The following is a 26,222-nucleotide window of genomic DNA, read 5'->3' as shown; positions in this document are numbered from 1 at the left end:
TTCCCCTCAACCCCTTTAGGAAATTTTTTTGGGTTCACCTGAACTGCTTTTTGGGATGTCCTCCACCCTATTTGTGATGTCCCCAAGTGTCACCTCCAAGTGTCACCCTTTATAGGGTGGCAGTGGATTTTTTAGGGTGGTGGCGGGTTTTTTAGGGGTTCGAGGGGAATTGGAGACTTGATTCCCCAAATTTCTTGAAGTTGAGACTTGAAATCCCAAATTTTCCGCTACCCCAAAAATCCCACTGCTGTTCTATAAAAAACCCCAAATCCGGCCTGAAAACCCCAAAAATCTCCAAAATTTTGACCCCAAAAAGGGGTACAAGTGACCCCAAAAAGAATCCCCAAAAGGGGTTTTTTGAGGGGAATTGAGCCCCCAATTCCCCTTGACCGCTTTGAAAATCCCAAATCCGCCACCACCCTAAAAATTCCATTGCCGCCCTATGAAAACCCCAAATTTTGACCCCAAAAAGGGGTGCAGGTGACCCTGGAAAGAATCTCCAAAGAGGTCAAGAGGAATTCCCCGTTCAGGGGGAATCGAGTCCCAAATTCCCTTCAAACCCCTTTGAAAAACCCCAAATCCGCCTCTACCCTAAAAATCCCACTGCCTCCCTATAAAAAAACCCCAAATTTTGACCTCCAAAAGGGGTGCAAATGACCCTAAAAAAGTTTCCTAAGGGATTGAGGGGAATCGAGTCCCCAATTCCCCTCGGCCCCTTTGAAAAATCCCAAATCCTCTGCCACCCTAAAAATCTACCGCCACCCTATAAAAAACCCCAAATTTCGACCTCCAAAAGGAGGTTTGTGATGCAGGTGACCCCAAAAAGATTTCCTAAAGGGGTCGAGGGGAATTGGGGGCTCGATTCCCCCCGTTCAGGGGGAATCGAGCCCCCAATTCCCCTCGACCCCTTTGAAAATCCCCAAATCCGCCGCTACCCTAAAAATCCCATGATCACCCTATAAAAAACCCCAAATCCGCCCTGAAAACCCCAAAATTCTCCGCTCCCCCCACAACCCCCCCCCCCCCCCCCGCGGTCGCAGCTGGGTCCTGGCCCCCCCCCGAGGTTCATCAGGGCTCGCTAACGAGATGTTAATTATGACATTTCGGTGATTAACGACCCCATTTGCATCGCGGCATCGGCGGCGGGAGAGCGGCGGGAAAAGGGAAAAGGGGGGGCGAGGATTTGTGGGGTTTGTGGGGTTTGTGGGATTAGGGGGGGACGGGAATGGGGGTGGGGGTTCCCTTTTAGGGGATGGGGGATTGGGGGTGGTCCTAAAAGGGGTTTAGGGTGCGCTGGAGGGGTCCTGAGCGGGGTTTGGGGGATTAGGGGGTGTGGAGGTGGCCCTAAAAAAGGGGTTTGGGGTCCTCTGTGGGGAATTAGTAGCAGTGGGGGTGACCCTAAAAGGGGTTTGGGTTTCCCTGGAGGGAATTTGGGGGGCTGGAGGTGACCCTAAAAGGGGTTTGGGGTCCCCTGGGGTGAATTTGGGGGGCTGGAGGTGACCGTAAAAAGGGGTTTGGGATCCCTTTGTGGGGCCGGGGTGGGGTTGGGGGTGGCTCTGAGGGGGTTTGGGGTTCCCTGGGGGGAATTTGGGGGATTGAGGGTGGCCCTAAAAGGGGTTTAGGGTCTCCTGGAGGGACTGGGTCAGGAAGATCTGCAGGAATTTGGGGGGTTGGGGGTGGCCCTAAAAAGAAATTGGGTTTCCCTGGGAGAAATTTGAGGTGACCCTAAAAGGGATTTGGGGGGGGGGTGGGTTCTGAGAGGACCTCATGGGAGTTTGGGGTCTCCTGGGGGATTTGGGAGACTGGGGGTGGCCCTAAAAGGGGTTTGGGGTCCTCTGGGGGGAACTGGTGGGAGTGGGGGTGACCCTAAAAGGGATTTTAGGTCCCCTGAGGGGAATTTGAGGGAGTGGTTGTGACCCTAAAAGGGGTTTGGGGTCACTTGGAGGGAATTTGGGGGCCTGGAAGTGACCCTAAAAGGGATTTGGGGGTTCCCTGGGAGGAATTTGGGGCACTGGGGGTGGCCCTAAAAGAGGTTTGGGGTCCCCTGGGGGGAATTTGAGGGAGTGGGGGTGACCCTAAAAAGGATTTGGGGGGGGTCCCTTATGGGGTGGCCCTAAAGGGGTTTGGGGTCCCCTGCATGGAAATTGAGGGAGTGGGAGTGGCCCTAAAAGGGATTTGGGGTCTCCTGGAGGGGCTGGGGCAGGGAAGACCTGGAGGAATTTGGGGGATGACCCTAAAAGGGGTTTGGGGGTCCTGAGGGGGCCTCAGGGGGGTTTGGGGTCCCCTCGGAAATTTAGGGGCACTGGGAGTGGCCCTAAAAGGGGTTTGGGGTTCTCTGGGGGGAATTAGGGGGAGTGGAGGTGGCCCTAAAAAGGATTTAGGGTCTCCTGGAGGGACTGGGGAGGGAGAAGACCTGAGGGAATTTGGGGCACTGGGGGTGGTCCCCAAAAGGGGTTTGAGGGGTCCTGAGGGGTCCTGAGGGGACTTCAATGGGGTTTGTGGTCCCCTGGGGGGAACTGGGGGATTGGAGGTGGCCCTAGAAGGGGTTTGGGGGGGATCCCTTAGGGGGTGGCCCTGAAAGTGGTTTGGGTTTCTCTGAGGGGAATTTGGGGGGCTGGAGGTGACCCTAAAAGGGGTTTGGGGTCACTTGGAGGGAATTTGGGGCACTGAGGGTGGCCCTAAAAGGGGTTTGAGGTCCCCTGAGGGGAATTTGAGGGAGAGGTTGTGACTCTAAAAGGGATTTGGGGGAGGTCTCTGAGGGGGTGGCCCTAAAATGGGTTTGGGTTCTCTGGGAATTTGAGGAGTGGGGTGACCTAAAATGGGTTTGGGTTTCCCTGGGAGGAACTTGGAGGACTTGGGGTGGTCCTAAAAGGGGTTTGGGGTCACCTGAGGGGGCTTTAAGGGAGTTTGGGGTCACTTGGAGGGATTTGGGGGGCTGGAGGTGGCCCTTAAAGGGATTTGGGGTCCTCTGGAAGGAGTTTGGAAGAATTGGGGTTACCCTAAAAGGGGTTTGGGTTCCCTTGGGGGGATTTAGGGTCTCCTGGAGGGGCTGGGGCAGGGAAGACTGGGGAGAATTTGAGGGGCTGGGGGTGACCCTAAAAGGGGTTTGGGGTCCCTTAGGGGGGAATTTGGGGTGGTCCCAAGGGGGCCTCAAGGGGGTTTGGGGTCCCCTTGGGGGAACTTGGGGCACTGGGGGTGACCCTAAAAGGGGTTTGGGGTCCCCTGGGTGTCCCCTGGGGGAAGGAGCTCGGCAGTCTGGGGGTCCCCAGGAGGGGCTGGTGACCCCAGGCTGTGCGGGCCACCCTCGGGCCACCGCTGTGACACCACGGGGACACCACAGCGGGCCCCCACACCCCCTGTGGTGTGACAGGACTGTGACAGAGATGGGGACATTGTGGCGACATCATGGGGACAGCACAGGGACACCACACACAGCATCCCTGTGATGTGACAGGGCTGTGACAGGGATAGGGACACCATGGGGACAACACAGGGACACCCCACACAGCATCCCTGCAGTGTGACAGGGCCATGTCAGGGGAGGTGACATCATGGGGACATTGTGGGGGCACCACACACAGTGTGCCTGCGGTGTGACAGGGTTATGACTGAGATGGGGACAGCACAGGGACACCACACACAGCATCCCTGTGATGTGACAGGGATGGGGACACCATGGGGACATTGTGGGGACACCACACACAGCGTCCCTGCGGTGTGACAGGGCCATGTCAGGGAGGGGACATCATGGGGACACTACACACAGCGTCTCTGCGGTGTGACAGGGCTGTGACAGGGATAGGGACACCATGGGGACAACACAGGGACACCACACACAGCATCCCTGCGGTGTGACAGGGCCATGTCAGGGGAGGTGACATCATGGGGACACCACACACAGTGTGCCTGCAGTGTGACAGGGCTGTGACTGAGATGGGGACATCACAAGGACACCACACACAGTGTCCCTGTGGTATGACAGAGATGGGGACGCTGTGGGACATCGTGGGGACACCACACACAGCATCCCCGCTCTGTGACAGGGCTGTGACAGGGGAGGGGACACCCCTGGGACACTGCAGGAACAGCACACCCAGTGCCCCTGTGGTGTCCCCAGCCAGGCCACCCCGGGGTGACGGTGTCCCTTGTCCCTACAGGTGGTGGTGTCCACCACGGTGCACGTGGACGGCCACGTCCTGGCCGTGTCCGACAACATGTTTGTCCACAACAACTCCAAGCACGGCCGGCGCGCCCGGCGCCTCGACCCCTCCGAAGGTCAGGGGACACCTGGGGACATCTTGGGGACATGTGTTGGGACCCTGCCAGCATGGCCTGGCACCCCCTGGGTGATCCCTGCTGTCCCCACTGTGCTGTCCCCAATGTTTGTGCCCATCCATGGTTGGGTGTCCATGGGTTCCTCCCCATTGGTGTCACCGTGGCCACCTTGGGGACATCTTGAGGATATCTTGGGGACGTGTTTTGGGACCCTGCCAGTGTGACCTGGCACCCCTGGGACAATATCTGTGTCCCCACCCTGCTGTCCCCAGTGTCTTTGCCTGTCCATGGTTGGGTGTCCATGGGGTGCCTCCCCACCTGTGTCACCATGGCCATCTTGGGGACATCCTGGGGACATGCCATGGGACCCTGCCAGTGTGGCCTGGCATCCCCCAGGTGATCCATTTGTCCCCACCCTGCTGTCCCCAATATCTGGTGGACCTATCCATGGGTGTCTCTCTTTGTCCCCACCTGTGTCACCATGGCCATCTTGGGGACAAGTTTTGGGAGCCCCCAGCCTGACCTGGCACCCCCAGGTGATCCCTGTGTCCCCACCCTGCTGTCCCCAAGTGTCCGTGCCCATCCATGCTGGGTGTCCATGGGTGCCTCTGTCCCCACTTGTGTCACCATGATCACACGTGCGTGTCCCCAGCCATGTCCATGTGGCCACCTGTGATTGTCCCCATCTGTGTCCATACGTCTGTCCCTGGTCATGTCCCTGTGGCCACTTGTGTGTCCCCAGCCATGCCCATGTCCCTGTGTCCCCATATCTGTCCCAATCCATATCCCCATGCCCCCATGGCCTCCTGTGTCTGTCCCAGTCCATGCCCTCATGTCCCCAACCATGTCCATGTCCCCATGTCTGTCCTCATCCATGTCCATGTCCCCATACCTGTCCCTGTGTCCCCTTGCCTGTCCCCACATCTGTAACGATCCATGCCCATGTCCCCATCTATATCTGTGTGCCCATTCTGGTCCCCATGTCCCCACATCTGTCCCACTCCATGTCCCCATACCTGTCCTTGTGTCCTCATGTCTGTCCCACTCCATGTCCATGCCCATGTCCCCATTCCTGTCCCCTCTTCCCTGTCCCCCTCCACCCCTCTGTCCCCACCCTCTCTGTCCTTGTCCCCTCTACCCCATTGCTGACCCTGTCCCTCCCCACCCCTCTGTCCCTGTCCCCATGTCCCCATGCCTGTCCTTGTGTCCTCATGTCTGTCCCACTCCATGTCCATGTCCCAATTCTGTCCCCTCTTCCCTGTCCCCCTCCACCCCTCTGTCCCCACCATCTCTGTCCTTGTCCCCTCTACCCCATTGCTGTCCCTGTCCCTCCCCACTCCTCTGTTCCTGTCCCCATGTCCCCATGCCTGTCCCCATGTCAGTCCCACTCCATGTCCATGTCCCTATGGCTGTCCCCGTGTCCCCGTGCCTGTCCCAGTCCATGTCCCCATGCCTGTCCCCCTCACCCCTCTGTCCCCACCATCCCCGTCCCTGTCCCCTTCACCCCTCTGTCCCTGTCCCCCCCACCCCTCTGTCCCTGTCCCCATATCCCCATGTCTGTCCCACTCCATGTCCCCGTGCCTGTCCTCTCCACCCTCTGTCCCTGTCCCCTCCACCCCATCTCTGTCCTTGTCCCCTCCATCCCATTGCTGTCCCTGTCCCCCCCACCCCTCTGTCCCTGTCCCCATATCCCCATGTCTGTCCCACTCCATGTCCATGTCCCCGTGCCTGTCCTCTCCACCCTCTGTCCCTGCCTTCGCTGTCCCTGTCTTGCCACTCCTCTGTCCCTGTCCCACCCCTCCCTCCCTGCCATAGCTGTCCCTGCCATTGCTGTCCCTGTCTCCCTCACCCCTCATTCCCCACCATCCCTGTCCCCTTCACCCCTCTGTCCCTGTCCCCTCCACCCCATCTCTGTCCCTGTGCCCTCCACCCCTCTGTCCCCACCATCTCTGTCCCTGTCCCCCCCCACGGCTGTCGCTGTCCCCTCCAGCAGCCACCCCCTGCATCAAGGCCATCAGCCCCAGCGAGGGCTGGACCACGGGCGGTGCCACCGTCATTGTCATCGGGGACAACTTCTTCGATGGCCTCCAGGTGCTCTTCGGCACCGTGCTGGTGTGGAGCGAGGTACGGCCGGGCTGGGGTGGGGACACCTTGGGGACACTGTGGGGACACCACTGAGGCCGTGTCCCCCCCGCAGCTCATCACCCCCCACGCCATCCGCGTGCAGACGCCCCCCCGGCACATCCCGGGGGTCGTGGAGGTGACATTGTCCTACAAGGCCAAGCACTTCTGCAAGGGCGCCCCGGGACGCTTCGTCTACACCGGTGAGGGACACAGGGACAGTGGGGACATTGGGGATGGGGAGGTGACATTGTCCTACAAGGCCAAGCACTTCTGCAAGGGTGCCCCGAGACGCTTCGTCTACACCGGTGAGGGACACAGGGACAGTGGGGACATTGGGGATGGGGAGGGGACATTGTCCTACAAGGCCAAGCAAGGGAGCCCTGGGACGCTTCGTCTACGCTGGTGTGGGACAATGGGGACAGCGGGGATGGGGACATTGGGGGTGGGGAGGGGACATTGTTCTACAAGGCCAAGCGCTTCTGCAAGGGCGCCCCGGGACGCTTCGTCTACACCGGTGAGGGGCAATGGGGACAGGGACAGTGGGGATGGGTGGGGACAGCGGGGATGGGGAGGGGACATTGGGACTGTGGTGGGGACATCAGGACTGGACTGGGGACAGTGGAACTGGGGACGTCGGGATTGGGACTGGGACGTCAGGACTGAGGTGGGGACATTGGGGTGGGGACATTGGGACTGGGGTGGGGCCATTGGGACTGGGGGCATTGGGGCTGGGGTGGGGATATAGGGCTTGGGGAGGGGACATTAGGACTGGGGACACTGGGGCTGGGGTGGGGACATTAGGACTGGAGACATTGGGATTGGGAACATCAAGATTGGGATGGGGACACCTGGGATTGAGATAGGGACACCCAGGAATGGGATAGAGACCCAATCCTAGAAGGCCAACTGGGATTGGGATAGAGACCACTGGGAATGGGATGGATTCACCTGGGACTGGGATGGGGACATTGGGATTGGTGTGGGGACATCTGGGAATGGGGTAGAGACTGCTGGGATTGGGATGGGACACCTGGGAATGGGATGGAGAGCACTGGGATTGGGATGGCAACACCTGGGATTGGGATGGGGACATTGGGATTGGGATGGGGATGCCTGGGAATGGGATGAGGACACCTGGGGTTTAGATGGGGACGCCTGGAAAAGGGATGGTGACATCAGGATTGGAATGGGGACACCTGGGAATGGGATAGAGTCTTGGGATTGAGACCTGGGAAGGGGACACATAACCCCAAAAAGGGGTGGAGAACCCTGGGACTGGGATTGGGATGGAAAGTCCTGGGTTGGTGACACCTGGAATTGGGATGGGGACACCTGGGACTGTGTCACGCACTTGTGGGATGGGGACACAAACCCCAGGAAAGGAACACAGACCCCGGGAAGGGGACGGAGCCCCTGTGACAGTGACACAGCCAGGACAGTGCCCTGGACCTTGGGACAATGTCCCAGCCCATGGGACACTGTGACAGTGGTGGCGATGTCCCCTGTGCCAGCCCTGAACGAGCCCACCATCGATTACGGGTTCCAGCGGCTGCAGAAGGTGATCCCGCGGCACCCCGGGGACCCCGAGCGCCTGCCCAAGGTAGGGAACAGTGACAGTGACACCCTGGGAGGACAGGAGGGACACCCTGGGCACACAGGGACTCCCTGGCAGTGCCCCAGGGGCAAAGGGCAGGGAGGGGGTGACAGTTGTTGTGTCCCCTGGGTGTGGCAGGGGTTGGGGAAATGGGGGGGTCATTGGGGACACAAAACCAGGACATGGGGGAGTCACTGGGGACACAGAATTGGGGCGTCAGGGGTGGTGACGGGGGGGACTTGGGGGGGACACGGGGGGACCATGGGAGGGCCAAGGGAGTGGTCACTGGAGGCACAGAGTGGAGACACAGGGGGGGTCATTGGGGACACAAAACCAGGACATGGGGGAGTCACTGGGGACACAGAATTGGGGCGTCAGGGGTGGTGACCAGGGGGACACAGGATAGTCTTTGGGGACACAGAATGAGGGGGCGAGGGGGTCATTGTGGGCACAGAATGGGGACATGAGGGGGGTCACTGGGGACACAGAATGGGGGCATCAGGGGTGGTGACCAGGGGGACACAGTGGAGTCATTGGGGACACAGAATGGGGACACGGGGTGACCATGGAGGGGACAAGGGGGTGGTCATTGGGGACATAGAATGAGGGGGGCAGGAGGGACACAGGGGAGTCTTTGAGGACACAGAATAAGGACATGGGGGGACCATGAGGGGACACAGGGGCATCATTGGAGATACAGAATGGGGACACAGGGGACTATAGGGGGTGGGCTGGGGCTGCAGCACCCCCTGACCCCCTGTCCCCTCCCCTGTCCCCTTGCTGTCCCCAGGAGGTGCTGCTGAAGCGCGCGGCTGACCTGGTGGAGGCGCTCTATGGGGTCCCCCACAGCAACCAGGTGTGTGGGGACCCCCTTGGGGACACCCCTGGGACCCCCTTGGGGACATCCCTGGGACCCCTCTGGGACACCCCTGGGACCCCCCACCCTGGGACCCCCTCGAGTCTCCCCCTGCCACACCTGGAGGGTCCCGGTCCCCTCCCCAGCCCTGGGAGGTGACACCAGCTGGGACAGTCCCAGACAGCCCTGGCCCATCCCAGGGTCACCCCAGGCTCTGCGGGTGGTGGGTTGACACCGAGGGGTGGCACTGTGGAGTGGCAGCAAGGGTGACACCTAGGGGTGGCACTGTGGGGTGACACCAAGAGGTGACACTTCAGGGCACCATGGAGGGGTGACAATGAGAGGTGACACTTGAGGGTGACGCTGTGCTGGAGGGTGACACTGGGGTGGCACAGAGAGGTGACACTGAGGGCTGACACCAAGGGCTTACTCTGTGGGGTGACACTGAGGGGTGGCACTGAGGGGTGGCACTGTGGGGTGACACCAAGGGGTATCACCAAGGAGTTACTCTGTGGGGTGGCACCATGCTGGAGGGTGACACTGTAGGGTGACACTGTGAGGTGACCCTGCGAAGTGGCACTGTAGGGTGCCACCCAGAGGTGCCACCAAGCAGTGCCACCCTCCCTCGGTGGTGACACCGCTGCCGTGTCCCCAGGACGTGCTGCTGAAGCGGGCGGCCGACGTGGCCGAGGCGCTCTACAGTGTCCCCAGGGCCCCCGCGCATGTCACTGTCCCCTCCTTCGGCGGGGGACAGCTCGGCCTCGCCATGGGTGACTCCCCGCAGGGCTCCGAACAAGGTGCGTGGTGGTCTCGGGGTGGCAGGAGGGCTTTTGTCACCTCCCCGTGAGGTGCCACCTGTCGCTGTCCCCTCAGGGCTCCCCATAAAGTGTGCAGTGGCCTTGAGGTGACCTCGGGGTGGCGGGAAGGTTTTTGTCCCCTCCCTGGGTGGTGTCACCTGTCTCTGTCCCCTCTGAGCTCTGTCCAAGGTGCGCGGTGACCTCGGGGTGGGGAGGGCGGTCTGGAGAGTCTCTGTCCCCTCTCCAGGAGGTGCCACCGTGTCGTTGTCCCCTCAGGGCTCCCCATAAGGTGCACGATGGCTTCGGGAGTTGTGTCCCCTGTGCAGGCAGTCACACCGTGTCCCTGTCCCCTCAGGTCTCCGCATAAAGTGTGGGATGGCCTTGAGGTGACCTCGGGGTGGTGGGAAGGTTTTTGTCCACTCCCTGGTGGGTGCCACCTGTTGCTGTCCCCTCCAGGCTCTGTTCAAGGTGCGCGGTGGCCTCGGGGTGGCAGGAAGGTTTTTGTCCCCTCTCCAGCGGATGCCACCCATCCCTGTCCCTTCAGGGCTCCCCATAATGTGCGTCGTGGCCTCGGGGGGTTGTGTCCCCTGTGCAAGCAGTGCCACCGTGTCACTGTCCCCTCAGGGCTGTGACCAAGGTGCAAGGAGGCCTCGGGGTCACCTCGGGGTGGCAGGAAGGGTTTTGTCACCTCCCCGGTGGGTGTCACCTGTCCCTGTCCCCTCAGAGCTCTGTCCAAGGTGCAAGGTGGCCTTGAGGTGGCCTCGGGGTGGCAGGAGGGTTTTTGTCCCCTCCCCGGCAGGTGCCACCCATCGCTGTCCCCTCTGGGCTCTCAGCAAGGTGCGCGATGGCCTCGGGGGTGTTGTGTCCTCTCCCCAGCAGGTGCCACCTGTGGCTGTCCCCTCTGGGCTCCCTATAAAGTGTGTGATAGCCTTGAGGTGGCCTTGAGGTGGCAGGAGGGCTTCCGTCCCCTCCCCGGGTAGTGCCACCTGTCGCTGTCCCCTCAGTGCTCCCCATAAAGTGTGCAATGGTCTCGAGGTCACCTCAGGGTGGCAGGAAGCTTTTTGTCCCCTCCCCGGGTGGTGCCGCCTGTTCCTGTCCCCTCAGAGCTCCCTACAAGGTGTGCACTTGCCTCGGGGCGTTGTGTCCCCTGTGCAGGCGGTGCCACCCTGTCCCTGTCCCCTCAGGGCTCTGACCTAAGTGCGAGGTGACCTCGGGGTGGCCTCAGAGTGGGGAGAGGGCTTTTGTCCCCTCTCCAGCGGATGCCACCCAGCCCTGTCCCTTCAGGGCTCCCCATAATGTGCGCGGTGGCCTCGGGGGGTTGTGTCCCCTGTGCAGGCGGTGGCACCGTGTCCCTGTCCCCTCTGAGCTCTGTGCGGTGTGCGGTGGCCTCGGGGGGTTGTGTCCCCTGTGCAGGCGGTGGCACCGTGTCGCGGTGTCCCCGGGGCGGGGTGGGGGCGGTCCGGAGAGCCCTTGTCCCCTCTCCAGGAGGTGCCACCGTGTCGCTGTCCCCGCAGGGTTCTCGCGCAGCCCCGGGACGCCCCCGGCGCGGGGGTTCGGCCCCCCGGGCTCGGCCCCCCAGCCCGGCTTTGCCGGGGCCACCGGCGGCTTCGGCGGGGCCACCATGGCCGGCCTGGGCGTGCCCGGGTCCCCCCCGAGCTTCCTGAACGGCTCCACCGCCACCTCCCCCTACGCCAGTGAGTGACACACCTGGGGACACCCATGGATGGGGTGGGGGTCCCCAAAGCCCTGTCACAGCCCTGGGGGGGTCCTGAAGGGGGGTTCATGGCCCCAAAGTCACTCTGGGGTCCCTGAGGGTCCTCAGAGTCATGGGCCAGCCCTATGGGGTCCCCAAAGCCGTGTGACAACCCTGGAGTGTCCCCAAAGACATCACTGAGGGTGGGAGAGGGAGTGGGGACATGGTCAGGTGAGGTGGGACAGCTCTGTCCTTGTCCCTGTCCCCATCCTGGCCCATCGTTGTCATTGTCCCTGTCCCTGCCTCTCTCCCTGTTCCTGTTCCCATCCCTGTGCCGGTCCCTGTCCCCTTCCCTGTCCTGTCCCCATCTCTGGCCCCATCCTGGCCCTGTCCTTGTCCCTGTCTCTGCCTATCTCCCTGTCCCCATCCCTGTCCTTGCCCCTTCCCTGCCCTGTCCCTGTCCCCATCTCTGGTCCTGTCCCTTCCTGTCTCTGCCTCTCTCCCTGTCCCCATCCCTGGCCCTGTCCTGTCCCTGTCCCTGCCTCTCTCCCTGTCCCCATCCCTGTCCTTGCTCCTTCCCTGCCCTGTCCTGTCCCCATTCTGGTCCTGTCCCCTTCCCTGTCTCTGCCTCTCTCCCTGTTCCCATCCCCATTCCTATCCTGTCCCTGTCCCCATCCTGTCCCCATCCTGTCCCTGCCTCTCTCCCTGTCCCCATCCCTGTCCCCGTCCCACCCCCTCGCGGTGTCCCCTGTCCCCATCCGAGCCGTGTGTGTGGCTGTCCCCTCAGTCCTGCCTGCCAGTCCCCCTCTGGGCTCCTCATCCGTCGCTGTCACCTCGGGCGGGGGCACTGCCACCTCTCCGGGTGGCTTCTCCTTCTCCCCGGTGACGATGATCTCGGCCGTGAAGCAGAAGAGCGCCTTCGCCCCCGTGCTGCGCCCGCCGGGGTCCCCCCCGCCCGCCTGCGCCAGCGCCCTGCAAGGTCAGCCTGTCCCCAAGGCCACCAAGGCCACCGCGGTCCCCGACACACAGCCCCGGGTGGCTCCTGCCGCATGGAGGGTCCCCGGTGTCACCACACTGTTGATGTCCTGTCCCTGGGCATGGCTGGGGCTGCCCTGAGCCACCCGTGTCCCTCTCTGTCCCCAGTGTCCCCACTATCCCAAAGGTCCATGACATCAGTCCTCAGGTGGCCCCAGCCCCATGGAGGGTCCCTGATGTCACCACACTCCAGATGTCCTGTATCTGGGCATGGTTGGGGCTGCCCTGTGCCATCCGTGTCCCTAGGGTCCCTGACATCTGTCCCCAGTGTCCCCAGGGTCCCTGACATCTGTCCCCAGCCCCATGGAGGGTCCCCACTGTCACCATGTCCCTTGCACCTTCCTGGCTCTCTGGTCAGGGCTCTGCCCTGTGCCACCCGTGTCCCTCTCTGTCCCCAGGGGCCCTGACATCTGTCCCCAACCCCATGGAGGGTCCTTGGTGTCACCACACTGCTGATGTTCTGTACATGGGCATAGTTGGGGCTGCCCTGTGCCACCCGTGTCCCCAGGGTCCCTGACATCTGTCCCCAGCCCCATGGAGGGTCCCCAATATCACCACACTGCTGATGTCCTATGCCTGGGCATGGCTGGGACTGCCCTGTGCCACCCGTGTCCCTCTCTGTCCCCAGCGTCCCCAAGGTCCCTGACATCTGCCCCTGGGTGGCCCTGTCCCACAGAGTGACCTCGGTGTCACTGTAATCCTTGGACCTGCTCAATGTCCCGCTCATGAGCGTGGCTGGAGCTGCCCTGTGCCACCCTGGGGCCTGTCCCCCCATGTCCCCAGTGTCCCCAAGGTTCCCAGTGTCCCCAACACCCACCCCAAGTCCCCCTGCCCAATGGAGGGTCCTTGATGTCCCTGCCCATGTGATGCCCACGCCTAGGATTGTCCCATGCCACCTGCATCCCTGTCCTGCTGTGTCCCCAGTACCCACCTTGAGTCCCCCTGCCCCACAGAGAGTCCCCAATGTCACCGCACTCCCTGCCTGATGTCCCTGCCCATGTGACACCCATACCTGGGGTTGTCCAATGCCACCTGCATCCCTGTCCCCAAGGTCCCGCTGTGTCCCCAAGGTCCCGCTGTGTCCCCAAGGTCCCCAGTGTCCCCAACACCCACCCCGAGTCCCCCCACCCCACAGAGAGTCCCCAGTGTCACCGCACTTCCTTTCTGATGTACCTGCCTGTGTGACACCCATACCTGGGGTTGTCCAATGCCACCCGTGTCCCTGTCCCGCTGTGTCCCCAAGGTCCCCCGTGTCCTCAACACCCACCCTGAGTCCCCCTGCCCCACGGAGGGTCCCCGATGTCACTGCACTCCCTTCCTGATGTCCCTGCCCTGTGCCACCCGCATCCCTGTCCCGCTCTGTCTCCAGTGTCCCCAATGTCCCCCGGCTGACGCTGTCCCCACCCTGCCCAGACCCAGCTTTCGAGGACTCAGACAAATTCCACGCTCCGGCGCGGCCGCTCCAGGGATTGGCCTATTCCTAAGGACGGCGTCTCCGGAGGGGCTCCGGATCCCCCATCCCGCCGGGACAAGGACTGGGGACATCCCTGTCCCCTCCCCTCAGAGCTGGGCGGAGCCGCCAGGCCCAGCGGGATGAGGGGACCCAGCCCCCTGATGTCCCCACCCCGGGTGGCCCTGGCCTGGCCCGGCTGAGGGGGGACTCGGGGAAATCCTGGAATGAGCCAAAATTCCTGGGTTTGGCCTCGGGAAGAGGTGGAGAGAGCCGGGAATGGGGCGGAGAAGGGAGAGGGGTGGAGGCGCCGGGATGGGCGGGAGGGGTGGTCCAGAATGGGAGGGATGATCCAGAAAAGGATGGATGATCCAAGGTGGGATGGATGATCCAAGGTGGGATGGAAGCTCTGGAAAAGGATGAATGATACAAGGTGGGATGGATGCTCCGGGATGAGATGGATCATCCAAGGTGGGATGGATGTTCCGAGGTGGAATGGAAGCTCTGGAAAAGAATGGATGATCCAAGGTGGGATGGATGCTCTGGGTTGAGATGGACACTCTAGGATGGGATGGAAACTCCAGGTCGGGATGGATGTTCTAAGGTGGGATGAGTCATCCAAGGTGGGATGGATGCTTCAGGTGGAATGGATGATCCAAGGTGGGATGGATGCTCTGGAATGAGATGGATGTTCCAAGGTAGGACGGATGTTCTGAGGTGGGATGGATCATCCAAGGTGGGATGGATGCTCTCAGATGAGCTGGACACTCCAGGATGGGATGGAAGCTCTGGAAAGGGATGGAAGTTCCAAGGTGGGATGGATGTTCCAAGGTAGGATGGATGCTTCAGGTGGGATGGATGTTCCAAGGTAGGATGGAAGCTCTGGAAAAGGATGGATGATCCAAGGTAAGATGGATGCTCCAGGATGGGTTGGATGATCCAAGGTAGGATGGATGATCCTGGTGGGATGGAAGCTCCAGGTCAGGATGGATCATCCAAGGTGGGATGAGTGCTTCAGGTGGGATGGATGTTCCAACAAGGAATGGATGCTCTGGAAAAGGATGATCCAAGGTGTGATGGATGCTCCAGGATGGATTGGATGATCCAAGGTGGAACGAAAGCTTTGGAAAAGGATGGATGATCCAAGGTGGGATGGATGCTCTGGGATGAGATGGATGCTCCAGGTTGGGATGCACAATCCAAGACGGGATGGATCATCCAAGGTGAGATGAATATTCCGAGGTGGGATGGAAGCTGTGGAAAAGGATGGATGATCCAAGGTAAGATGGATATCCAGGTTGGGATAGAAACTCCAGGATGGGTTGGATGATCCTGGTGGGATGGATTATCCAAGATGGGATGGAAGCTCTGGAAAAGGATGGATGATCCAAGGTGGGATGGACTCTCTGGGATGAGATGGATGCTCCAGGTTGGGATGCATGATCCAAGGCAGGATGGATGATCCAGGTGGGATGGGTGTTCAACATAGGATGGATACTCCAGAAAAGGATGCTCCAGGTGGGATGGAAGCTTAAGGATGGGTTGGATGTTCCAAGGTGGGATGGATGATCCAAAGTGAGGTGGGTGATCCAGGATGGGATGGATACTCCAGGATGGAAGGGATGTTCTAGGTGGGATGGATGATCCAAGTGGAATAGATGTTCCAATGATGGGTGGATGCTCCAGAAAAGGATAATCCAAGGTGGGATGGATGCTTCAGGTTTGAAGGGACGTTCTAGGTGGGATGGAAGGTCCAAGGTGGGATGGAAGCTCTGGAAAAGGATGGATGATCCAAAGTGGGATGGATGCCCTGGAATAGGGTGGATATTGAGGATTAGAGGGATGATCCAAGAGAAGATGGATGCTCCTGGGCAGGGGGGATGATCTGGAGTGGGATGGATGGATGGATGGATGGATGGATGGATGGATGGATGGATGGATGGATGGATGGGTGGATTGATGGATGGATGGATCCTCCAAGCCAGGGGAGGGACATGGATGATGCAGGAACAGGGATGGATGCTCCGGGGAATAATTGGATGCCCAAGGGGGATGGATGCTCCGGTGGGACTTGGCTCCTCCTGCCTTTCCCGGCTCTCTCCCTGCTCCAATCCAGAGCCTCACCCACAATTCCAGAATCCGATCCCGGATCTCCTGTCCAGGATCAGGATCCTGATGCCACCCGGGGCATGGGGACACCGCTGTCCCCTGCCATTAATTATTGCCATTATTATCGATATTAATTACCAGAACTGTTTTGACCACGGGGAGGGGGGAGGTCCCTGGGTGTCCCTGTCCCCTCCCCCAGCCGGGAGTTTTGTACATAAAACGGGAAGAATTCCCAACATTCCCCCTTTTATCCCCAGTCGGGGGTCGCTCGTGTCCCTCCCCTCCGTGTCTGTCCCCTCTCGGTGTCACCGCGTGTCCCCCCCACGCCGGGCTGGGGGGTGACCCTTGGGGACAATGTTCCCCCCACTCGCGGAGGTGGCGCAGGGCATGGCCGGGGGCCCGAATGGGAATTAAAGACCTCGTGGAAAAGCTGCGACTCCCGGGATTTGTCACCCCCCCGGATGGTGACACCGGTGTCACCCCGCTGTCCCCACCCCTTGGGGACACGGCGGGGATGTCCCCACGCCCGGCCCCGGCTCATTCCCAGCGCTGGAATCCCGGGAATGCTGCAGGCCCCAGCCCCCAGGCCACCCCCGGTCCCCTCCAGCTGCGGTGTCACCTCTTGTCACCTCCCCCCGCCCCCGCGCGCCGGGATGAGCGCAGGAGGAGCTGGAATTAATTGCGTTAATCAAGAAAGGTTAATGAGGAGGCGGCGGTGCCAGCGCGGGGAGCGGGGGGGTGGCACAGCTGGCACCGGCACGGGGATGGCGACACCGGGCGGGGACACCGAGCGGCGACACGGGGCTGGGGACACCACGTGACCCCCGTGGGGACAGCTGGGGACCCCCGTGGGGACGGGGGTGACACCGTGACCAGCCTGGGGTGGTGGCACCGTGAGTGAGCACGTGTGGCAGGGGTGGTGGGGACACATGCAGGGGCTGGGGACAGTCACAGGCGATGGGGACATGCACAGGTATTGGTGACATGCAGAGGTGGTGGGGACACTCACATGGCACATGTTGGGGACAGTCACAGGTGTTGGGGAGAGTTACAGGTGGTGGGGACACGCAAGTGGCACATGCCGTGGGGGCACTCCTATGTGTTGGGGACATGCACAGATGGTGGGGACATGTGGTGGGGACACTCATATGGCACAGGTGTTGGGGACACACGTGTCACTTCTAATGGGGACGTTGACAGGTGGGGAGTTCATGCCAGGTTTTGGGGACATGTGGTGGGGACAGACACATGGTACAGGTGGTGGGGACAGTCACAGGTGTTGGGGACACACAGATGGCACAAGGGGACATGCATGTGGCACTTCCCATGGGGACACTCACATGGCACGGGTGTTGGGGACACACATGTGACACTTCCCATGGGGACATTGGCAGGTCGTGAATTCATGCTCAAGTGTTGGGGACATGAGGTGGGGACAGACCGGTGGCACAGGTGGTGGGTACACACAGATAGGAAATGGGGACATGTGGCACGTGCTGTGGGGACATTCACAGGTGTTGGGGACACACATGGCACTTGTCATGGGGACACTCAGGTGGTGGGAACTTGTCCGGGTGTTGGGCACACATGTGACACACTGCAGGGGCACACAGGGGTTGGGGACACTCACAAGTGCTGGGGAGATGCACATGTGGTGGAGACACACAAGTGGCAGGGACGTGGTGGGGACACACACATGGCACAGTGATGGGGACACACACAGGTGTTGGGGACACTCGTGGGGATGTGCAGAGGTGTTGGAGACGTGTGGAACTTGTTGGGGACACACTCAGGTGTTGGGGACATGCACAGGTATTGGGGACACATGTGGCACTTGTGACACATGTGACGCTTCCCATGGGGACATTGGCAGGTGGTGAGTTCATGCCCAGGTGTTGAGGACGTGAGGTGGGGACAGGCAGGTGGCACAGGTGCTGGGGACACACAGGTGGCACACAGGGACACACATGTGGCACGTGCTGTGGAGACACTCCCAGGTGTAGGGGGCGTGCATGTGGCACACGGGACACACACGTGGAACATGCTGTGGGGACACTTCCAGTTGGTGGGGACACACATGACACTTGTCATGGGGACACTGAGTGGTGGGAACCTGTCTGGGTGTTGGAGACACACATGTGACGCTTCCCATGGGCACATTGACAGGTGGTGAGTTCATGTCCAGGTGTTGGGGACATGAGGTGGGGACAGGCAGGTGACACAGGTGTTGGGGACACACAGATGACACATGGGGACATGCATGTGGCACATAGCATGGGACACTCCCATATGTTGGGCACATGCACAGAGGGTGGGGACATGTGGTGGGGACACTCACATGGCACAGGTGGTGGGGACACACTCAGGTGTTGGAGACATGCAAGTGGCACATGCCATGGGGACACTCCCAGGTGCTGGGGACATGCATGGGGGGCGGGGACATGTAGTGGGGACACTCACATGGCACGGGTGTTGGGGACACACATGTGTCACTTCTAATGGGGACAGTGACAGGTGGTGAGTTCATGCCAGGTGTTGGGGACATGAGGGGGGGACAGTCACAGGTGTTGGGGACAGTGACAGTTCATGGGGACATGCACATGGCATAGCTGGTGGGGACACACAGGTGTTGGGGACATGCAGAGGTATTGGGGACACTCACAAGTGCTGGAGATGCACTCAGGTGTTGGGGACATGCATGTGGCACTTCCCATGGGGACATAGACAGGTGATGAGTTCATGGCCAGGTTGTGGGGACAGGCAGGTGGCACATGGGGACAGGCAGGTGGCACATGCCATGGCGACACTCACAGGAGGTGGAGGGGACATGGTGGGGACATGCACATGTTGGGGACAGGTGGTGGGGACACACATGGCACTTGTCATGGGGACACTCAGGTGGTGGGAACTTGTCCAGGTGTTGGGGACACACATGTGACACACTGCAGGGACACACAGGGTTTGGGGACAGGCATGTGGCATGTGCTGTGGGGACAGTCACAGGTGTTGGGGACATGCAGAGGGACCATGCACATGGCACAGGCGGTGGGGACACGCTCAGGGCACCGGTCACAGGGACAACCCTGTGGTGGCACTGGTGGTGGGGACACTCACAGGGCCTGGGGACACTCACGTGGCACAGGGGCTGGGGACATGCACTGGTGGCCCTTCCCATTCCCATGGGTGCCCTCGGCTTTGATCTCTCCCAAATCCCGAATTTCCCCCAAATCCTGAATTTCCCCCAAACCCCCAGGTCCCAGTCCTGGCTCTGCAGGGTTTGGGGTCGCGGCAGATCCTGGGATTTGGGGCTGGGAAAAATGGGAAGGGACAAAGCCAAGAGGGAAAACTGGAATGGGATAAACCCAAAGAGGGGAAAGTGGGAATGGGGTCAGATAAACCCAAAGAGGGAAAAACTGGAATGGATCAGATAAACCCAAAGGGGGAAAAACTGGAATGGAGTCAGATAGACCCAAAGAAGGGAAAATGGGAATGGGATAACCCAAAGAGGGAAAGTGGGAATGGGTCAGATAAACCCAAAGAGGGAAAAACTGGAATGGATCAGATAAACCCAAAGGGGGAAAAACTGGAATGGAGTCAGATAGACCCAAAGAAGGGAAAATGGGAATGGGAAAAACCCAAAGAGGGGAAAGCAGGAATGAGGGGATGGGATCAGGGGGATATCAGTGAAAAGGGGGATCCCAAATTCTGGATCCAATCCTAGTCTGGGGCAGGATCAGGGATCCCAGATTCCAGATCCCAGCTCCCATCCCAGTTTGGGGTGAGACTGGGTATCCTGGATCCCATCCTGTTTTGGGGTCAGATCAGGGATCCCAGATGCCATCCTGGTTTGGGGCGGGACTGGAGATCCCAGATCCCAGATCCTGGATCCCATCTCAGTTTTGCGCAGGATTGGGGATCCCAGATCCCAAATTCTGGATCCCATCCTGGTTTGGGGTGAGACTGGGGATCCTGGATCCTATCCCAGTTTGGGGCAGGATCAGGGATCCCAGATTCCAGATCCCATCCCAGTTTGGAGTGATATTGGGGATCCCAGATCCCAATCCCATCCTGGCTTGGGGTGAGATCGGGAATCCCGGATCCTGGATCTCATCTTGGTTTGGGGCAGGATCAGGGATCCCAGATCCCATCCTGATTTGGGGCAGGATTTGGCATCCTAGATCCTGGATCCTATTGCAATTTGGGGTAGGATTGGGGATCCCAGATTACAGATCCTATCCTGGTTTGGGCCGGGACTGGAGATCCCAGATCCTGGACCCCATCCCAGTTTGGGGCAGGATCGGGGATCCTAGATTCCAGATCCTGGGTCCCATCCCAGTTTGGGGTGAGATCAGGGATCCCAGATCCCGTCCCAGTTTGGGGCAGGATTTGGGATCCTAGATCCTGGATCCCATCCTGGTTTGGGGTGAGGTCGGGGATCCCAGATCCTGGATCCTATCTCAGTTTGGGAAGGGATCAGGGATCTCAGATTCCAGATCCTGGATCCCATCCTGGTTTGGGGTGAGATGAGGGGTCCAGATCCGATCCTGGTTTGGGGCGGGACTTGGGATCCCAGATTCCAGATCCCAGATTCCAGATCCTGGTTTGGGGTGAGATCAGGGATCTCAGATCCCGATCCCCTTCCAATTAGGGGCAGGACCAGAGATCCCAAATTCCAGATCCCAATCCCATCCCGGTTTGGGGCAGGATCAGGGATCTCAGATTTCAGATCCCAATCCCATCCCGGTTTGGGGCGGGATCTCCCAGAGCCACTTTCTGGGAAAGGCCGGGGCTGAAAGAATTCCCAAAAATAGCCGGGGGCGGGGCCAGTCCCAGCTGTTCCCGCTGGGAATGCAAATCCCATAACGGGGGCGGGGACCCCGAAATCCCCCTGGGAAGTGGGAACCCCAAATTCCCATTTCAGGGAAAACTGGGGAGGTGGGGATCCCAAAATTCCCTCCTTAGGCATAACGGGGGGATTGAGGACCCCAAAATCCTTCCCAGTGTCCCCAAAGTGGGGGGGAGACCCAAAAATTCCCTCCCTGGGGATAATGGGGGAGTGAGGACCCCAAAATTTCCTCCCTTTGGGACAATGGGAAAGTGGGGACCCCAAAATTCCCTCCTGGTGACAATTTAGGGCTGTAGGGACCCCAAAATCCCCCTGATGTCCCCAAAGGGAGGGTGGGGACCCAAAAATTCCCTCCTTGGTGACAGTGGGGGGGTGGGGACCCCAAAATTCCCTCTTGGGGAAATGGAGGGGGTGGGGACCCCCAAAATCCCTCCCGATGGCCCCAAAGAGAGGGTGGGGACCCCAAAATTCCCTCTTGGGGACACTTTAGGGCTATAGGGATCCCAAAATCCCTCTCGATGTTCCCAAAGGGGGGTGGAGACCCCAAAATTCCTGCCTTGGGGACAATGGGAAACTGGGGACCCCAAAATTCCCTCTTGGGGTCACTGAGGGAGTGGGTACAGCAAAATCACTCTCAGTGCCCCCAAAGGGGGAGGGGGAACCCCAGAATTTCTGCCTTTGGGGCAATGGGAAAGTGGGGACCCCAAAACTCCCTCTTGGGGACAATGTGTGGCTGCGGTGTCCCCAAAACTCCCCCCGATGTCCCCAAGGGGGAGGTGGCGCCACAGCCCCGCCCCTCCCCCACCCCCGGGGCCGGGTCCCTTTAAGGGGGCGGAGCTTTGGAAGGGGGAGGGGGGGAAAATCCCGGGATTTTTTTTTTTTTTTGGGAAGGGGGGGGATGCGGAGGGGTGGGGGAGGGGACGATGCTCCGCGTCTTCGTCCTGCGGGCCGAAAATGTCCTCACAGGCGACAGCGACATCAGCGACACCTACTGCTCCTCCACGTTCCAAGGTGGGGAAAGAAACCCCTCGGGATTTGGGGTGGATTTGGGGGATTTTGGGGGGAATTTTGGGGGGAGATTCGGCCACGCCCGGCTCGGTCCTAAAAGTTGGGATGGGGCTGGAAGAGCGGCGGGGGCGGGTCCCCCCTGTCCCCGTTGTCGCCGCCACCCCTGTGGTGTCCCCTCCCCGTTCCGAAATGTGAAGATCCAGAGGGGAAAAAAGTCGGGATTTTGGGATTTTTTTGGGGGGATTTTGGCGGTCCTAAATGTTGGGATGGGGCTGGAAGCGCTGCCAGTCCCCCCTGTCCCCATTGTCGCCGCCACCCCTTTGGTGTCCCCTCCCCGTTCCAGCGTCAGAAACTCTAGGGGGAAGGGGGGGTGGCGGGAAAATCGGGATTTAGGGGAATTTTGGGGTTTTTTTTGGGATAAATGTGAGGGAATTTTGGCCCGAGAAGTCGGGATGGGGTTGGAAGAGCCGCGGGTCCGCGCTGTCCCCTCTGTGGTGTCGCCACCCCGCTGGTGGCACTTGGGGACCCCCCTAAAGCCACCCCCGGTCCCCGCCGCGGATATTTTGGGATTTTCCGTGCGGGGGGGAGGGGAGGATCCCAAATTTGGGAATTGTCCCTTCCCGGGGTCCCTTCCCGGGGTCCTTTCCCCACTGGGGACAAAAGTGACACTGAGGGGACAAAGGACAGAGTGACGTCACGGATTGGTTGGGATTTTTAGTTTTTTTTTTTTAATGGGAAAAAGCGGCTTTTGGGGATTTCCTGGGTGTTCGTGGATGAGGGAGCGGTCCCGGTTTTCCATGGGATTCTCCCGGTGTGGGTGTGGCATTCCCGGTGTTCTTCTCATCCTGAATTCCCAGATTTTGGGGTTTTGGTGTTCCCGGGATTGCGGCATTCCCAAATCCCAGCATCCTCAGGCCTTGTAGGATCCCAAAATTCCCAGGGATTTACTTCCTATCCCTGAGGTTCCCAGCATTTCCAAATCCCAGTCCTGGGATATCCTTGGGGTTTCCAGAATTCCTGGATCTTGATGTTTTGATTTCTCATCCCTGGGAATTGTGGGATCCCTGAATTCCAGGGATTTATTCCCCATCCTTGAGGTTCCCAGCATTCCCAGTTAGTGTTTGGGCATCCCTGGGGTTTCCAGAATTCCTGAATTCCCAAGGATTTAATTCCTCATCTCTGGGAATTGCAGCATTCCCAAATTCCTGTGCTGGGTCATCCTCAGGCCTTGGAGCATCGCTAAATCCCAGGGATTCATTCCCCATTTTTGGGGTTCCTACATTCCCAAATCCCAGTGCCAGGTTATCCCTGGGGTTTCTGCAACTCCTGAATTTCCAATGATTAAATTCCCAGATTTCCAATGATTAAATTCCCCATCCCTGGGAACTGCAGCATCCCCAAATCCCAGAAATTTGTTTCCCATCCCTGGAGTTCCCAGCATTCCCAAATCCCACGGTTTGAGCATCCTTGGGCTTTCCAGCATTCCTGAGTTCCCAAGGATTTCATTCCTAGTCCCTGGCAATTGCAGATTCCCTGGATCCTGGTGCTGGGTCATCCTCAGGCCTTGGAGCATCCCAAAATTCCCAGGGATTCATTTCCCATTTTTAGGGTTCCTGGAATTCCCAAATTCTGGTGTTTGGGGGATCCTTGGGGTTCCCAGCATTGCCAAATCCCAGTGCCAGGTTATCCCTGGGGTTTCCAGAATTCCTGGATCCCAATGTTTTGATTTCTCATCCCTGGGAATTGTGGGATCCCCAAATCCCAGGGATTCATTCCCCATCTCTGGGAATTGCAGCATTCCCAAATCCTGATGCTGGGTCATCCTCAGGTTTTATAGGATCCCTGAATCCCAGGGATTTATTCCCCATCCCTGAGGTTTCCAGCATTCCCAAATCCCGGGGTTTGAGCATCTCTGGGGTTTCCAGAATTTCTGAATTCCCAAGGTTTTAATTCTCCATCCCTGGGAATTGCAGTATTCCCAGATTCCTGTGCTGGGTCATCCTCAGGCCTTGGAGCATCCCTGAATCCCAGGGATTTATTCCCAACTCCCGCCCTCCCTATCTCCCCCCAATCCCAGCTCTCTTCCCACGATCCCGGTTTTTTCCCAGCCCCTCCAGGGGCGTTCCCGTGCCGAGATGGGCCGGACCGGGAAAAGGGGGTGGGAATGGGATAAGGGAGAGCGGATCCCGACCCCGGCTTTCCCCATCCCGGCTTTCCCGATCCCGGCTTTCCCGATCCCCACCATGCTCCGCTGCCGGCTCCAAAGGGCTTCCCAACTTCCCAACCTGGAAAAGCGGGATAAACAAAGCGATCCCGTGGCCAGCCTGACATTCCGAGGTGAGGGAATCCCGATTTTGTATTTTTTTTTGGGAAGGAAGGGAGGGTTTGGAATGTTTTTAGCAGCTCTCAGGAAAATTTGGGATCTGGGAAGCTCCTAAATCCTTGGAAAATCTTTTGCTTTGCGCCTTTTATCCCCCTGATCTCAAAGTTTTTAAATCCACGCTGGAATATCCCTGGGAATTCCATCCCTTGAAATCCTTGAATTCTGCACTGGGATGGATATGAATAATCCCACATGGAACAGGGGTTATCCCATTCCCGAGGGATGGATTTCCTGGGAAAACTGAGGGGTTTGCACTCCCAAAATTCCCTCTGGAGGACGGCGCTGTCCTGGCATTTTCCTGGAGTTCGAAAAGATGGGGGAAAAAAATCCAATTTTAAACAAAAATTAGGGAAAAGGACGAGCAGCTCCCGATCCAGGTTTTTCATTTGCTGCTGATCCCATTCCCACCGGGATCCCGCTGGAGAATCCCGGGAGCTCCATCTTCAACCAAATCCCGATCCAGGGCAATTCCAGGGCTCTGAATCCCGGGAAATACCAGGAACGAGATGGGAATGAATCTCTGGATGAGGAAAACCAGCGGGATGAGTTTTCCATATTCCCAGAGCCGGGAAGTTCGGCTCTTCCCCAATCCCAAATAGGGAAGGGGTCGCTGAACGGTGCGAAAAGAGCGGAAAACCGGGAATATTTGGAATATCCCGGAGTCTCCCGGGATCTGAGTCACCTCCATTGTTTGGCCTTTTCCTTTTCCTCTTCCCGCGGGGGTCCCTCCCTTGGGATGCAGCGACATTCCAGGAGGGATGAGGGGGGCGTGGCTTTGGGAAGGGGGTGGGTGCATTCCCGGGATTGGGAATGTTGGATTTTGGGGGAATCCCGGGATTCCCACCCGCGGCATTTGGGGGATTCTGGGGAAACTGAGGCACGATCCCGAGGTTTGGGAATGGAGGGAATGGAATGTTTGGGATCTCCCCCGGCTCTTCCCACCCTGAATTCCCAGTCCTTGGAAACCTTTGGATGCTCCTGGGGAAACTGAGGCACAGCAAGGAGGATTTTCCAGTGCATTTTCCAGCCTGGAAGGGTTGGGGATCCAAGTGGGATCTTGGATCCAATCTCTGCATTCCCAGCCCTGGGAAGAGGGAATGGGGCTGGATCCTGATCCTGGGGATTGTGGGAATTTCTGGAAGCTCAGCCCTCGCTGTGAGGAGAGAATGGGATCCAGTCGTGGTCCTGGAAATTTCTGGAATTTCTGCCCCACCTGGGATCAGGGATTGGGATCCAGTCCTCATGCTGGGAATTTTTGGAAGCCCAGTTCCAGCTGGGAGGAGGGAAAGGGTTCTGATCCTGCTCCTGGGAATTGTGGGAATAATCACTGGAAGCTCACCCCTAGCTTAGATCAGGGAATGGGATCTGATCCTACTCGTGGGAGTTGTGGGAATTTCTGGACGTTCAGGTCCAGCTGGGATCAGGGAATGGGATCCAATTCTGGGAATCCCTGGAAGCTCAGCCCCAGCTGAGATCAGAGTTTCATTGTGGGATCCTGATCCCTGGGAAGTTCCCAAACCCCTGGAAGATCCCAATCCCGGTTTTTCTCCTTCCAGGTGTCAAGAAGAGGACAAAGGTCATCAAGAACAACGTGAATCCTGTCTGGAATGAGGTGAGAATTCCCAGTCCCTGGATTTATCCCCATTCCCAGAAAATGCCCGAGTCCAGGTGATTCCCTGGGGCTTCTGCCCCATGGGAAGTTTGGGATCGTTCCCTTTCTGTTCCAGAATTCCAGGCAGAATTCCAATCTCTTCCCCTTCCAGCAAAGTCTTATCCAGACTTGGCACAAATGTTTCAAGGAATTTCCATGGAATGGGAATTTTTCCAGCACCTTTTCCCTTTCAACACTTTCCTTGTGCTCCCATAGGCCAAAATTCCAAAAATTTGGAATTTGGTGCGAACACTGGGACAGATTTGGGGCTGGAGCAGCTCCTGGGATTTGCTCCTTCCTGGTAATCCATGGCCAAGGAAAACTTTGTCCCAAGGCAACTTTTCCTGGTGAATTTGCTGGGAAATTTGGCTTTGGGAATGCTGTGATTGTGATGGGGTTTG

General features: G+C 59.1%; 2 protein-coding genes across 12 annotated transcripts in view; both read left to right on the top strand.

Annotated features, from left to right (window-relative positions):
* LOC135447212 (transcription factor COE4-like) overlaps nucleotides 1-15,804 on the top strand; it is a 32,488-nt gene extending 16,684 nt beyond the window's left edge. For 2 of the 7 annotated variants that reach the window (XM_064712125.1, XM_064712127.1), the window contains 9 exons: nucleotides 4,158-4,275; nucleotides 6,269-6,399; nucleotides 6,473-6,599; nucleotides 7,911-7,999; nucleotides 8,784-8,849; nucleotides 9,505-9,646; nucleotides 11,161-11,340; nucleotides 12,127-12,318; nucleotides 13,788-15,804. In XM_064712125.1, coding sequence (XP_064568195.1) covers nucleotides 4,158-4,275; nucleotides 6,269-6,399; nucleotides 6,473-6,599; nucleotides 7,911-7,999; nucleotides 8,784-8,849; nucleotides 9,505-9,646; nucleotides 11,161-11,340; nucleotides 12,127-12,318; nucleotides 13,788-13,858 — 1,116 coding nt within the window. In that variant the 3' untranslated portion in view covers nucleotides 13,859-15,804. Of the gene's footprint in view, nucleotides 1-4,157; nucleotides 4,276-6,265; nucleotides 6,400-6,472; nucleotides 6,600-6,640; nucleotides 6,705-7,910; nucleotides 8,000-8,783; nucleotides 8,850-9,504; nucleotides 9,647-11,160; nucleotides 11,341-12,126; nucleotides 12,319-13,743 lie in introns of all 7 variants that reach the window. The other 5 variants (XR_010440021.1, XR_010440022.1, XM_064712123.1 and 2 more) reach the window with 5 other exon arrangements.
* A 5,887-nt stretch (nucleotides 15,805-21,691) lies between these two features.
* Nucleotides 21,692-26,222, top strand: part of DYSF (dysferlin) — a 72,726-nt gene continuing 68,195 nt past the window's right edge. For 3 of the 5 annotated variants that reach the window (XM_064712121.1, XM_064712120.1, XM_064712117.1), the window contains exons 1-2: nucleotides 21,692-21,790; nucleotides 25,727-25,782. In XM_064712121.1, the coding sequence (XP_064568191.1) occupies nucleotides 21,703-21,790; nucleotides 25,727-25,782 (144 nt within the window). In that variant the 5' untranslated portion in view covers nucleotides 21,692-21,702. Of the gene's footprint in view, nucleotides 21,791-24,030; nucleotides 24,125-25,726; nucleotides 25,783-26,222 lie in introns of those variants that run through there. The other 2 variants (XM_064712119.1, XM_064712118.1) reach the window with 1 other exon arrangement.

Source organism: Zonotrichia leucophrys, chromosome 4 (genome assembly GCF_028769735.1).
Source record: "Zonotrichia leucophrys gambelii isolate GWCS_2022_RI chromosome 4, RI_Zleu_2.0, whole genome shotgun sequence".
In the NCBI taxonomy this organism is placed as follows: Eukaryota; Metazoa; Chordata; class Aves; order Passeriformes; family Passerellidae; genus Zonotrichia; species Zonotrichia leucophrys.
This window is presented reverse-complemented; position numbering and strand designations above follow the sequence as displayed.